General features: G+C 38.3%; 1 protein-coding gene across 1 annotated transcript in view; it reads left to right on the forward strand.

Annotated features, from left to right (window-relative positions):
- Positions 1–15255, forward strand: part of ADGRV1 (adhesion G protein-coupled receptor V1) — a 729252-nt gene that overhangs the window by 35719 nt on the left and 678278 nt on the right. The window contains exon 2 of the mRNA XM_066273806.1: positions 14141–14325. Coding sequence (XP_066129903.1) covers positions 14141–14325 — 185 coding nt within the window. The remainder of the gene's footprint in view (positions 1–14140; positions 14326–15255) is intronic.

The following is a 15255-nucleotide window of genomic DNA, read 5'->3' on the forward strand; positions in this document are numbered from 1 at the left end:
TCCTAAATCCTAGTCCTTACTAGTCTTTGTCACTTTTGAGGTAGAAGGGAAAATATTACAGATGGCAGTAATAATTGCATGAAAATAGGAAAGATAGATAGTGTGGTGTACTTTCACAAATGTTTAGAAAAGATTAAAAAACTGTTGAATGTCAGAGTGGAAGAGGAGGGACCTTCCACGTGGTACATCCTAACAAGGGTTTACAATGTCACAGACTGGAGATTAGTGGGTAGATACTGAGGTTGCAAGTGAGAGAAGATCCAATCCAAGCTGGCTATAGCAAAAAAAAAAAAAAAAAAAAAGTAATTGATTGCCTCAGTAACTGAAAGGCCAGTGTAAAGCTGGATTCAGATAACCTCAGGTTATCAAGACTTGGCTCCTCTTCACCTCATAGCTCTGGCTTTATTTCTAGGCTTCAGAGGAAACTGGCACCAATCAACACTATCCTGAATCAAGATGTAGAGGGAATGTGCATTTCTACATTTAAGAAAAGTTTCAGAATTGTGCCTTGTTGGCTTTGATTGGATCATCTCAATGAATATCTTGGAACCAAAGCCCATATATTGAATATTATGGGTCCTTTTTTATTTTTATTTTTTAAAATTTTATTTTCTTTTGTATTTTTCCGAAGCTGGAAACGGGGAGGCAGTCAGACTCCCGCATGCGTCCGACCGGGATCCACCCGGCTTGCCCACCAGTGGGCGATGCTCTGCCCCTCTGGGGCGTCGCTCTGTTGCGACCAGAGCCATTCTAGCGCCTGAGGCAGAGGCCACAGAGCCATCCTCAGCGCCCGGGCAAACTTTGCTCCAGTGGAGCCTTGGCTGTGGGAGGGGAAGAGAGAGGAAGGAGAGGGGGAGGGGTGGAGAAACAGATGGGCGCTTCTCCTGTGTGCCCTGGCCGGAAATTGAACCCGGGACTTCTGCACGCCAGGCCGACGCTCTACCACTGAGCCAACCTGTGTCCTCCATGAGTAGTACCGGGTGTTGCACAATGTAGACTAGGTGCTAAGAATACAAATGTTATATTAAGCTGCTTTTCTGAAAGCAGTCAGTTTACATTGTAGAACCTACTTTAATATATTCCTGATTTTAATTTCAAAAAAACTTTTTATTTTATTATTATTTTCTTTTTTGCAGAATTAGGTAACTTGTGGGGTAGGATTATTAGAATCCAAGAACATTAGACTTTGTGGCTGCATGCTATCAGGACTCTGTCAGAACTTCATAGTATAATTCAGGAAATAAGAAGTAAGAAAATATACTATATCTCAATTTCTTGAACAGGATAAGAAATCTATTAAGAGATAAGAGACCTATTGGCAGGAACAGTTTTTATTTTGTTTGAATTATACCGAACAAGAGGGGGATGTGTGAGGAGAGCATGAATGCAAGTTGGAAATTAAAGGTTTAGAATATTGGATATCATGCATTATAGAGTAGAAGAATGACTCAATAATGATAAAATTACTCTTTTGCAGTTGTGACAGAATATCAATTAAACACATTATGATATTCAAATACATTTGAAATTCATTTTATAGAAGTTTAAAATAGGTGGTTTGATGGGCCATGTAAAACTTTTATTAAATATGAGAAAAAGTGACTTGAAATAGAGATAAGACTTACGTGTGTGTCAGTTACTACTACCTACTCTCCTGGATTTAATAGATTTCCAAAGACTAGATTTTTAGGATGATAGAGGAAAATGTACTTAGTTACTCTGAAAAAGAAACTGTTTGGCATTTATGTAATTATGCCTGTTTTCTAATGGGAACTTTCAAAGCTTTTTCATCGTTTAATTTCCATTGAATGCCAGGTTTGTCTCAACAACTTTTCTTACAAGTTGAAACGATGAAAGCAGAGGAGACTCAATGATCAATGATGTCACAGAGTTTAAGGCATTTCCAGTCATGCTTGTTTGTTCATTTTGCATAATTCCAGAACCCACTGACATACACCAATTTAAAATGAATATGCTGACTTACAAGCAAGATCTTGGAGCTCTGATTGTCTAGGAAACTGTAAGAATATACCATTTGAGCTCATTAGTCCTGACATTAAAAGATACTGTTAAAATATTTAAAGTAGTCAAGAGAACTCTAGCTTCAGTTATATAAATATGATGTTTATCAGAATAATAAAGTGCAACTTTTAGGAGACTCATAATTATGCAGTTTTATGGTAGTTTTGGTTATTGTGCAGGAGTTTAAAATGTTATATAATGCTTTGAAATGTTCAGCATAAACAGTGTATATATATTATTCATGAGGGAGATTTGTAAGTGTATATATATTATTCATAGGTGATTTATAAGAATAAAATGTAAGAGGCAATGTAGTGTGGTTATTGGGTGGAGAGTTTGAAGGTAGACTCGTGGGTTCAAATCCTGCCCAGCTACTTAGCTAAATAAGACTGTATGTGTTAATCTGTCTTAGTTTCCTCAGCTGTTAAACAGGATAAATTTTAGCACCTTCTTCATAGAGATAGAGATATTGTGAAGAATAAATGTGTTATTGTATATAAAGTATATAGAATAATACTATATAAGTATTTGCTGTTCTGATTTTTTTCTATAGGTCATTATAGTTTTTCTATGGTATGTATGGAATCTTAAAATGCAATATAGTAATATGTAGAAAAATATATGAGGAAATCTGCAGAAAGTTCAAACATATTACATTGAAAACTTCAGTAATTAACTTATAGCTCCAAGTGTGGCTGTAAAGCCAGTAGCTGCGGCCACCATCACAGCCACCTGGCCCATGCAGGTTCGCATGTGATTCGGACAGTGGGTAAAGAAACAACGGAGCCAAAAACTGGTGGGCCATTACCTTTAATCCTAGCTTGTACCCGGTGAGCAAGAAATACACACAATGAGAAAACACTTCCCTTTCCATTCAGGGCTCCCAAAGCTACTGACTTATCCGAGTTTCCTGGAGTCAAAGGTGTCTACCTCACCAGCCTCATTCTCCTTTTCTTTTTAAAACATTTTGGTGCGAAAGCCCTCCCCCAACACACGTTAATAAAATCACGCCCATCCCAAGCAAGAAAGGCAACTAATATCATCACTTGGGCGATGAGCTTCCACGTGGGCAGCGCCGTCTTTAACAAAGTGAGCATAATATATTTTATCTGCCCAACAGTGGCCCTGTTGTATGTTCTGTCCAGGACATGTTCCTCAGTCTTCTTCACACCCTGGGACAATGGATTTTAAAGTGTAGCCCAAGGTTCAGTTGTATTAGAATCAACCAGGCTGCCTGTTAAATGCAGATTCATGGGCCCTGCCCTAAACTCACTGGATCTGAATTTCTGGGTCTGAAAATAAGAATTTTAACAGAGGTCTGAGTTGATTGTTACATAGTACAAATTTTTTTTTTTTTTTTTGCATTTTTTTTTAAAGATATTTCTATATTGCTTCTTTTTTTTATTATAATTTTATTTTTTTAATGGGGTGACATCAATAAATCAGGATACATATATTCAAAGATAACAAGTCCAGGTTATCTTGTCGTTCAATTATGTTGCATACCCACCACCCAAAGTCAGATTGTCCTCTGTCACCTTCTATCTTGTTTTCTTTGTGCCCCTCCCCACCCCCTATCCCTCCCCCATTCCCCCCTCACCCCCGTAACCACCACACTCTTGTCAATGACTCTTAGTTTCAGTATTATGTCCCACCTACGTATGGAATAATACAGTTCCTGTTTTTTTTCTGATTTACTTATTTCGCTTCATATCATGTTATCAAGATCCCACCATTTTGCTGTAAATGTTCCGATGTCATCATTTCTTATGGCTGAGTAGTATTCCATAGTGTATATGTGCCACATCTTCTTTATCCAGTCATCTATTGATGGGCTTTTTGGTTGTTTCCATGTCCTGGCCACTGTGAACAATGCTGCAATAAACATGGGGCTGCATGTGTCTTTACGTATCAATGTTTCTGAGTTTTGGGGGTATATACCCAGTAGAGGGATTGCTGGGTCATAAGGTAGTTCTATTTGCAGTTTTTTGAGGAACCACCATACTTTCTTCCATAATGGTTGTACTACTTTACATTCCCACCAACAGTGTATGAGGGTTCCTTTTTCTCCACAGCCTCTCCAACATTTGCTATTACCTGACTTGCTAATAACAGCTAATCGAACAGGTGTGAGGTGGTATCTCATTGCCGTTTTGATTTGCATTTCTCTAATAGCTAAAGAAGATGAGCATCTTTTCATATATCTGTTGGCCATTTGTATTTCTTCCTGGGAGAAGTGTCTATTCATATCCTCTTCCCATTTTTTTATTGGATTGTTTGTTTGTTTGTTGTTGAGTTTTATGAGTTCTTTGTATATTTTGGATATTAGGCCCTTATCTGAGCTGTTGTTTGAAAATATCATTTCCCATTTAGTTGGCTTTCTGTTTATTTTGTTATCAGTTTCTCTTGCTGAGCAAAAACTTCTTAGTCTGATGTAGTCCCATTCATTAATTTTTGCCTTCACTTCTCTTGCCATTGGAGTCAGATTCATAAAATGCTCTTTAAAACCCAGGTCCATGAGTTGAGTACCTATGTCTTCTTCTATGTACTTAATTGTTTCAGGTCTTATGTTTAGATCTTTGATCCATTTTGAGTTAATTTTTGTACAGGGAGAGAGACTGTAGTCCAGTTTCATTCTTTTGCATGTGGCTTTCCAGTTTTCCCAGCACCATTTATTGAAGAGGCTTTCTTTTCTCCATTGTGTGTTGTTGGCCCCTTTATCAAAAATTATTTGACTATATATATGTGGTTTTATTTCTGGACTTTCTATTCTGTTCCATTGGTCTGAGTGTCTATTTTTCTGCCAATACCATGCTGTTTTGATTGTCGTGGCCCTATAATAGAGTTTGAAGTCAGGTATTGTTATGCCCCCAGCTTCATTCTTTTTCTTTAGGATTGCTTTGGCTATTCGGGGTTTTTTATAGTTCCATATAAATCTGATGATTTTTTGCTCTATTTCTTTAAAAAACGTCATTGGAAGTTTGATGGGAATTGCATTAAATTTGTATATTGCTTTGGGTAATATAGCCATCTTGATTATATTTATTCTTCCTAGCCAAGAACAAGGTATATTCTTCCATCTCATTATATCTTTTTCGATTTCCCTTAACAATGGTTTATAGTTTTCATTATATAAGTCCTTTACATTCTTTGTTATATTTATTCCTAAGTATTTTATTTTTTTTGTTGCAATCGTGAAGGGGATTATTCTTTTGAGTTCCTTCTCAGTTGTTTCATTGTTGGCATATAGAAAGGCTATTGACTTCTGTATGTTAATTTTGTATCCTGCGACCTTACTGTATTGGCTTATTGTTTCTAGTAGTCTTTTTGTGGATTCTTTGGGGTTTTCGATGTATAGGATCATATCATCTGCAAAAAGTGATACCTTTACTTCTTCTTTTCCGATATGGATGCCTTTTATTTCTTTGTCTTGTCTGATTGCTCTGGCTAGAACCTCTAGTACCACATTAAATAAGAGTGGAGAGAGTGGACAACCCTGTCTTGTTCCTGATTTAAGGGGGAAAGCCTTCAGTTTAGTGCCATTTAATATGATGTTAGCTGATGGTTTATCATATATGGCCTTTATCATGTTGAGATATTTTCCTTCTATACCCATTTTGTTGAGAGTCTTAAACATAAAATTGTGTTGTATTTTATCGAAAGCCTTTTCTGCGTCTATTGATAAGATCATGTGGTTTTTGTTCTTTGTTTTGTTGATATGGTGTATTACATTAACCGTTTTACGTATGTTGAACCATCCTTGAGATTCTGGGATGAATCCCACTTGATCATGATGTATTATTTTTTTAATATGTTGTTGTATTCGATTTGCTAGTATTTTGTTTAGTATTTTAGCATCTGTATTCATTAGAGATATTGGTCTGTAGTTTTCTTTTTTTGTGCCATCCTTGCCTGGTTTTGGGATGAGGGTTATGTTGGCCTCATAAAATGTGTTTGGAAGTATTGCTTCTTCTTCAATTTTTTGGAAGACTTTGAGTAGAATAGGAACCAAGTCTTCTTTGAATGTTTGATAAAATTCGCTGGTATAGCCGTCAGGGCCTGGACTTTTATTTTTGGGGAGGTTTTTAATGGTTTTTTCTATTTCTTCTCTACTGATAGGTCTGTTTAGGCTTTCTGCTTCTTCTTGACTCAGTCTAGGAAGGTTGTATTTTTCTAGGAATTTATCCATTTCTTCTAGGTTGTTGAATTTAGTGGCATAAAGTTTTTCATAGTATTCTACAATAATTCTTTGTATATCTACAGTGTCCGTGGTGATTTCTCCTCTTTCATTTTGGATTTTGTTTATATGAGTTCTTTCTCTTTTTTCCTTGGTAAGTCTTGCCAAGGGTTTGTCAATTTTGTTGATCTTTTCAAAGAACCAGCTCCTTGTTCTATTAATTTTTTCTATAGTTTTTCTGTTCTCTAATTCATTTATTTCTGCTCTGATTTTTATTATCTCCTTTCTTCGGCTGGTTTTGGGTTGTCTTTGTTCTTCTTTTTCTAGTTCCTTAAGGTGGGAAGTTAAGTGGTTCACTTGGGCTCTCTCTTGTTTGTTCATATATGCCTGAAGCGATATGAACTTCCCTCTTATCACTGCTTTTGCTGCATCCCAGAGATTCTGATATGTCGTATTGTCATTTTCATTAGTCTGTATATATCTTTTGATCTCTGCACTTATTTCTTCTTTGACCCATTCATTTTTTAAAAGTATGTTGTTTAGTTTCCACATTTTTGTGGGATTTTTTTCCTCTTTTTTGCAGTTGAATTCTAGTTTCAAGGCTTTATGATCAGAAAATATGCTTGGTACAACTTCAATTTTTCTGAATTTGCTGATGTTGTTTTTGTGGCCCAACATATGGTCAATTCTTGAGAATGATCCATGTACACTGGAGAAAAATGTATACTCAGTCACTTTGGGATGAAATGTCCTGTAGATGTCTATCATATCCAGGTGCTCTAGTGTTTTGTTTAAGGCCACTATGTCTTTGTTGATTCTTTGTTTGGATGACCGATTTAGAGCCGTCAGCGGTGTATTGAGGTCTCCAAGTATGATTGTATTTTTGTCAGTTTTTGTTTTAAGATCAATAAGTAGCTGTCTTATATATTTTGGTGCTCCTTGGTTTGGTGCATATATATTAAGAATTGTTATGTCTTCTTGATTCAGTGTCCCCTTAGCCATTATGAAATGGCCATTTTTGTCTCTGAGTACTTTTCCTGTCTTGTAGTCAGCATTATCCGATATGAGTATTGCTACACCTGCTTTTTTTTGGATGTTATTTGCTTGGAGTATTGTTTTCCAGCCTTTCACTTTGAATTTGTTTTTATCCTTGTTACTTAGATGAGTTTCCTGTAGGCAGCATACAGTTGGATTTTCTTTTTTAATCCATTCTGCTACTCTGTGCCTTTTTATTGGTGAGTTTAATCCGTTTACATTTAGTGTAATTATTGATACTTGTGAGTTCCCTATTGCCATTTTATATCTTGCTTTCTGTTAGTTTTGTGTCTTGTTTGATCCTTCTCTTTCTTTTTTCTATCTTTTGTTTTTATTTGGTTGTATTCCATACATCTTTCCTCTGTTGCTATCTTTTTTATCTCATGTGCTTCTGTGGTGGTTTTTACAATGGTGGTTACCTTTGAGTAATGAAAAGGGTCCCTACCCTGTTCATTGTAGCGAACTATTTTGTGAGTACTTTTGCACTCCATCGTCCTTTGCTACTGTTAATCTCCATCTTCTCCCCCTCTTTCTTTTTGTTGTTGTCACAGTTTAAATTTGGTTTTATTGTGTTCTTCTTGGAGCTTTTACTTGTGGCTCTGTTTTTTTTTGTTCTTTGTATCTGATTGGAGAACCCCCTTTAGTAATTCCTGGAGTGGGGTTTTCTGATGATAAATTCCCTCATCTTTTCTGTATCTGTGAATGTTTTTATTTCTCCTTCGTATTTGAAGGATAGCTTTGATGGGTATAGTATTCGTGGCTGAAAGTTCCTCTCTTTCAGGACTTTAAATATTGGGGTCCACTCTCTTCTAGCTTGTAGAGTTTCTGCTGAGAAATCTGATGATAATCTAATGGGCCTTCCTTTATATGTTGTATTCTTGTTTTCCCTGGCTGCCTTGAGAATTTTTTCTTTGCTGTTGGTTTGTGTCAATTTCATTATGATATGCCTTGGAGTAGGTTTGTTGGGGTTAAGAAAACTTGGAGTTCTGTTTGCTTCTTGAACTTGAGGCTTTAGTTCTTTCCACAGGCTTGGGAAGTTCTCATCTATTATTTGTTTGAGTATGTTCTCCATTCCATTTTCTCTCTCTTCTCCCTCTGATATACCTATTATTCTTATGTTATTCTTTTTGATGGAGTCAGATAATTCTTGTAGGGCTATCTCATTTTTTTTAATTTTTGAGTCTCTTTCTTCTTCTCTATGTTGTGCCTCAAGTTGCTTGTCTTCTATTTCACTAATCCTTTCTTCTATCTGACCTGTTCTATTAGCTAAGCTTGTTACTTCATTTTTCAGCTCGTGAATTGAGTTTTTCATCTCTGATTTGTTTTTATAGTTTCAATTTCCTTGAACATATATTCTTTGTGTTCATTGAGTTGTTTTCTGAGCTCCCTATATTGCCTTTCTGTGTTTTCTTGTATATCTCGGAGGATTTTTAGTATTTCTATCTTGAATTCTCTGTCATTTAGCTCCAAGGTTTCCAATATATTAAATTTTTTCTCCATAGATTTTTCCTCATCTAGCTGTGTTACCTCTCTTTCTTTTGTATCCATGATATTCGATTTTCTCTTCCTTAATGGCATCTGAGGGTGGTTTTGTTGATAGTATTAATGAGATTTAATAAAGAATAAAAAGTTAAAAAAAATAAAAAAAATAAAAAATCGAAAAGAGTTGTTTTTTTTTAAAAAAATTAATAATGAAATAAAGAAAAATAAAATAAAATAAAAATTTAAAAAAAAAGGAAATTATTCCCCCCCTCCTTTTTTCCTCTCCTCTCCTCTCCTCTCTTTCTTGAGAAAATCTTGTGGTGGACTGTGGGTTATAACAAACAATGCCTGTGATGGAGGGCCTGAATTGGGGAAAAGTAATAAAGGGGCAAAAAAGAAAAAAAGAAAAAAAAAAAAAAAGGAAAAAAAAAAAAAAGAAAAAAAAAAAGAGCGTATGGACCCACAAAAAACAAATAAGGAAAAAATTTGGGTCAAGAATGAAATGATTTGCTTTTAGGTGTTGGTTGTCTAAGAGTTATGATGAGAGGAATAAGAGGAAAACAGAAAAATAGGGGGACAAATTAAAAACTTACTATTGTATTTAGTGGAACAAGAACTAGATAATATGGAGAGCCAGGGATGGGAGCACTGCTAGTGAGTTAAAAAGGTGAAGTAAAAACCCCCCAAAATGCCACAAACATAGGTTTGAGTCCCAGGTAAGATAATTTGTTTGTTATTGAGGTTTGAATGAGAGGAGATGTAAAGGAGAAAGGAAGAAACTAATATAGAGGGAGAAAAGAAAGAGAGAGAGAGAAAAAAAAGAGGGAACCACTAAAAGAAGAAAAAAGAAAGGAGAGAGAGAGAGTTAAGGGCTTTGGAGTGCAACCCTCATAGAGAGAAAGGAAGAGAAGAGAAAAGATAATGGGAGATGTAACACTTATGGGTAGTGTAGTTCAAGGAGAGGAGAGAGTAAGACCGGTAGAGAGTTAATCGGCCAAATTGGAGGAGGAAAAAAAAGTATCAAGAATGAAGATAAGAGAAACAAACGAACAAATATAATAAAATGTGATAGGTTATAAAGTCTGCAGATTATTCTTGATTTTGAGAGGTCATCTTCTTGCTTTTTCTTTTCTCTCCCTCTTCCTGGTCGGTGACTCTGTACCCCGGGTTCTGCCCCTTTGGCACGCTCAGGTAGAGGTTTGCAGTTGATAAGTCTCTATGGCAATGTCATGTATTGTGCTTTAGTCTCGTGGGAGTCGAGGCTCATTAGCATTTATAGGCTCCGACAGTGAGAGAGTCCGTGTTCCTGGAGCCTTTCTCCTAGTCTTTCCTTCCTCAATTAGTAGCCTGATAATCCAGCTATGGGGTTGCTGCTGCCTCTGCCTGGATCGTAAGAGGCTCAAAGAGCTGGCAACTCCCCACTCTATTTCCACTCAGCACAGGGCTCTGGGTAAGGCTCAGTCAGTCAGAGCTGCTAGCATAATCAGGCGGGCTTTCCGCCCACTCAAAGACCACTGGCTCTGCCACTCTGTCTGGTAACACAAGCGGGCGCCCACTTCTGGGGGGGCGCTTGGAGGAAACTCTCACTCACTGTCTGCGACCAGGATATCCAGCCAGCAGTCTCACACTCTGAGTGAAACCCCCAACCGCAGGGAAAAGTTGCAGCGTTGGAATTGAGTCTCGCTCCGTCCCCGTGCGCGGCTTTTGCAAGGCGCTGGGGCGGCTCGAGATTCCGCTTTGGCCCACACAAAGGCCCCTGACTCTGCCCCTCTGTGCGATAACACGGGCGCGCACTGCCGAGGCACTCGGAGGAATCACTCACTCCTTATCTGCGCACGCAAACCAGGATATGAGGCCGGCCGCGGTTCCCTCTGAGTGAAACACCCTCCAGCACGGAAAATCTCCACCGTTGGAATTAGTTCTCACTCCCTCCCGTGCGTGGCTTTCCCAGGGCGCTGGGGCTGCCCAGAGACTCTGTCCTCGGCCCACAGAAAGGCCTCTGACCCTGCCTCTCCGTGGGGCAACACGGGCACCCACTCTCGGGGCCTAGGAAGAAATTCTCGCCCACTAACTGCGCACCGACCAGGAGACCGGGTAAAATGGCCGCTCCGCTTGTCTTTCTTTGTTTGGGTTTGGCACGAGTGTTAGCTTGTATTGCCCAGGTTGCCACAGGATCAGATTTTCCTCGGCTTGGATCTCTGTGCCACAGCCTGGTTCAGCCGTTTGTGTCGCGGCCTGGATCTATTCACCCCCTTTGCCCACCTCAGTTTCTATATTCACAGTTACCAGAGAAAGCCGCCCTGTTTAGGTTAGTGAGGAAGGCGGAGCATTTCTTACTCCCTATTTCCTTCGGGGTTTGGTTATATATTTAGCCAATTTTTCACTCAATCATACCTTTGGGTGTATTGCGAAGCATCTGGAAGCTCCAAGTATAGGTTTTTCTGTTTCTGGTTGAAGATCTTGTTGAGTTTTGGGGGAGATTTATCGGTATCGCTTCCTACCCCGCCATTACTCTGACGTCCTTTTTTTTTTTTTTTGCATTTTTCTGAAGCTGGAAACAGGGAGAGACAGTCAGACAGACTCCCGCATGCGCCCGACCGGGATCCACCCGGCATGCCCACCAGGGGGTGATGCTCTGCCCACCAGGGGGCGATGCTCTGCCCATCCTGGGCGTCACCATGTTGTGACCAGAGACACTCTAGCGCCTGGGGCAGAGGCCACAGAGCCATCCCCAGCGCCCGGGCCATCTTTGCTCCAATGGAGCCTTGGCTGCGGGAGGGGAAGAGAGAGACAGAGAGGAAGGCGCGGCGGAGGGGTGGAGAAGCAAATGGGCGCTTCTCCTATGTGCCCTGGCCGGGAATCGAACCCGGGTCCTCCACACGCTAGGCCGACGCTCTACCGCTGAGCCAACCGGCCAGGGCCTACATAGTACAAATTTTTGAGAATTTATATTCCCAGTCATTCATGATTTCCCCTTCTTATGCTGTATGTAACTCACTTTCCCATTTACTCAGACTTTTTTCAGGTGTCTCCTTTCTCTCAGCTCAGGGTTCTATCTCATGTTCCCAACTCAAGGTTCCCCACTCAACTCACCTGTCATGTTCAAGGAATTGAGATTTTTCTTTCAAAATCACAATAAACCAAGGTTGATTCTTTTTTTACACACCCAGGCTTAGGCTACTACCTCTTTGCCTCTCCATTTTTTAAAATATAACTTTATTTTTTATTCATTCATTTTGGAGAGAGGAGAGAAAGAGGAGAGAGAGGGAGAGAAAGGGGGAGGAGCAGGAAGTATCAACTCCCCTATGTGCCTTGACCAGGCAAGCCTGAGTTTTGAACCAGTGACCTCAGCGTTACACATTGATGCTTTTCTCACTGCGCCATCCCAGGTCAGCCACCTGTCTGTTTTGTATTCTCTTTCGCATCTGTAATTCATTTATTTCCCATTATTTGTCATAGGTGAGGTGTGAAATCATTCTGGCGTTAGAATTCCACAAAAGATTTTCTTTAGTTGTCTTTGGTTCAGTCCAGAACTCCCAATTTCCTGCCTCACCTAAATTTGTCTTTTTATTTGTCTCTTTTCTCTCTTATATTTTTAATTCCTTTCTTTCTATGAATGTTCCTGGGTTGTAAGTCAAGGAGGAGTTTGAAGCTGCTAAGGGAGAACCTGTTTTATTTCCTGTAAGTCCCTTAGCCCGTGGTAGGCTTCCTTAGAAGGTGCAGTGTAAAAAGTGCCCTAGTCCTCAGAATCTCTGTCTCTATTGGCCTGTGTCCTGGACTCCATCTGAACTCTGCATCCCTGTCTATGAATTTTGCTGCCACAAGCATGTGAGACATTAAGCAGTCAGACTGCATTATATGAATATACTTGAGTGAGAAAATTGCATTTAAATCCTTATGAATTTCATAGTTCTTAAATATGAAGTCACGTATTACAGTGTGGAAATACCACATACATGAAAAAGTTATTACTTCTTGACCAAGGTAAAGATTACTAGGAAGTATGTTTGGCTCTTAAGAGTTTGTAATGCAACTCTCCCTTAAAAGGCATGAACTTTTTACATTCCTGCGACTGATCCTATAATCCATTGGAATCTTAATGATCCGTGAGATAAACTGTTCATATTTTTAGAGGTACATCTACATTATAAAACAGCAGCACTTTCAAGAGGCCACAGCACTGTGGTGCTTTTAAAAGCACTTGAGTCAAACAGGGAAGAGAGGAACAATGTTGATAGTTCACAAACATGCACATTGTAGTAAGAAGGAAGCAATAGAAGTTATGGAAATATACACTTTGCCAAATTTGCTTGTTTTTAAAGAAACATGGACATTTTCTAAAATGTGGTGTTAATATTGTTGTTAGTAAATGGGAGAAATTTAAGTCCTAAAAATTTGTGTTCTTTGATAGAATTAGCATTTCCTTGCAAAAACTTTTATAAAGCATTCTCAAATAAGACAAATTTAAGGAAAAAGTAGATTAAAAATCAATGTATTTATAGAATTTTAGTTTCAACTGCTTTCTATACCAGTTTTAAGAGTTCTTTCATTTGTATGATCAAATAAATAGATGAGTAAGTTCCATTAAGATTATTGATCCAGCCCTGGCCGGTTTGCTCAGTGGTAGAGCGTCGGCCTAGTGTGCAGAGGACCCGGGTTCGATTCCTGGACAGGGCACACAGGAGAAGCGCCCATTTGCTTCTCCACCCCTCCACCGCGCTTTCCTCTCTGTCTCTCTCTTCCCCTCCCGCAGCCAAGGCTCCATTGGAGTAAAGATGGCCCGGGCGCTGGGGATGGCTCTGTGGCCTCTGCCTCAGGCGCTAGAGTGGCTCTGGTAGCAACTTGGCAACGCCCAGGATGGGCAGAGCATCGCCCCCTGGTGGGCAGAGCCGTTGCCCCATGGTGGGTGTGCCGGGTGGATCCTGGTCGGGCGTATGCGGGAGTCTGTCTGACTGTCTCTCCCTGTTTCCAGCTTCAGAAAAAAAAAAATGAAAAAAAAAAAAAGATTATTGATCCATTTGATAATTTTTTAGTTTTGCTTGTGTTTTAGTTTCATTTTGGGCAGAGATTGGCTTTAATTCAGTTTTCATGTTTGTTTTTTTTAGAGAATAAATTAGAGTTTCAAAATTTGTAATAAGCAATTTAATAAATAAATTTAAGGCTAGTTATAACTATTATTTTGATATATAAGCTAAAGAACAAAACCTAGTTATGAATAGTAAAAGAGGACTGGAGAAGAGTTTGTGATTTTTAATTTATTTCTGTAATCACACATTTAATTGGATGGCTTAATATTTGCTGTATTTATGTTTTAGTTGTTCACTGTCTAACTCTTCACTCTATTTGTATCTGTAGACAATACAGTATAATGAAAATATATTAGATATGTTTTGTGAACAAAATCTTTTTCTTTCTCTCCTACAGGGATGCCTTCTGCATCTTTATTAGTAAATCTTATTTCGGCTTTATTCATCCTTTTTGTGTTCGGAGAAACAGAAATAAGGTTTGCTGGAGAAACAGAATTTGTAGTTAATGAAACAAGTACAACAGTTATTCGTCTTGTCATTGAAAGGATAGGAGAGCCAGCAAATGTCACAGCAATTGTATCGGTAAGAAATGATTGTTGTTCTGTTCTTATGAAATAGATATGCAATTTCTTAGTTCCAGTGACAAGATTTTTTTTAGCTGAGATTCTGAGTAATTTGAGCATGATAAATGATTTGCATATACACGATTCCATTTATATTGGTTTGAAGGATGCTGCAAGGTCGCATGTACATTTGGCAATAATAGTATTTTAATGATATAGACCAGTGGTAGTCAACCTGGTCCCTCCCACCCACTAGTGGGCATTCCACCTTTCATGGTGGGCAGTAGCAGAGCAACCAAAGTATAAATAAAAAGATAGATTTAACTATAGTAAGTTGTTTTATAAAGATTTATTCTGCCAAACTTAACGAAAATCCGACATAAAGTACTTGATAAGTAATTATTATGCTTTAACTTGCTATAACTCTGCGTTATAAATTTTATGAAGTTACTTCCCTACTTTATAAGTCACCATTACTGTGGAACCGGTGAGCGGTTAGAAAATGTTACTACTAACAGAGATACAGAAGTGGGTGGTAGGTATAGAAAGGTTGACTACCCCTGATGTAGACTGATAATTTTTAAATGTTTGTTTTAAAATAAAACAAAAATATCAATAAGTATTTCTAAGTAAAAGAACATTTTATTTTGGGTAATTTAGATTCTAGTTATCTCTGCTTGGATAGATTATCTATTGTCATCTGGCTTTAAGAGAATATATGAAATATTTAAAAGTAGAAAAATGGCAATTAAAAACCTCTTAGTTATGTCAGAGAACTCTTTTTTAAAATTATTTTTTAGACAAAATTAGGTAGGTTAACTTAATGTAGAAATTGGGTAGAATTTGTTAAACTTTTGATCTCTCTTACACACAGTTTAATTATTGGGTGGATTGAGTGTGCATGTTTTTGTGTTCAAGTTTAACTAGAAAGTATTAGTATCATATGATC

The sequence above is a fragment of the Saccopteryx bilineata genome, chromosome 4 (genome assembly GCF_036850765.1).
Source record: "Saccopteryx bilineata isolate mSacBil1 chromosome 4, mSacBil1_pri_phased_curated, whole genome shotgun sequence".
NCBI lineage: Eukaryota > Metazoa > Chordata > Mammalia > Chiroptera > Emballonuridae > Saccopteryx > Saccopteryx bilineata.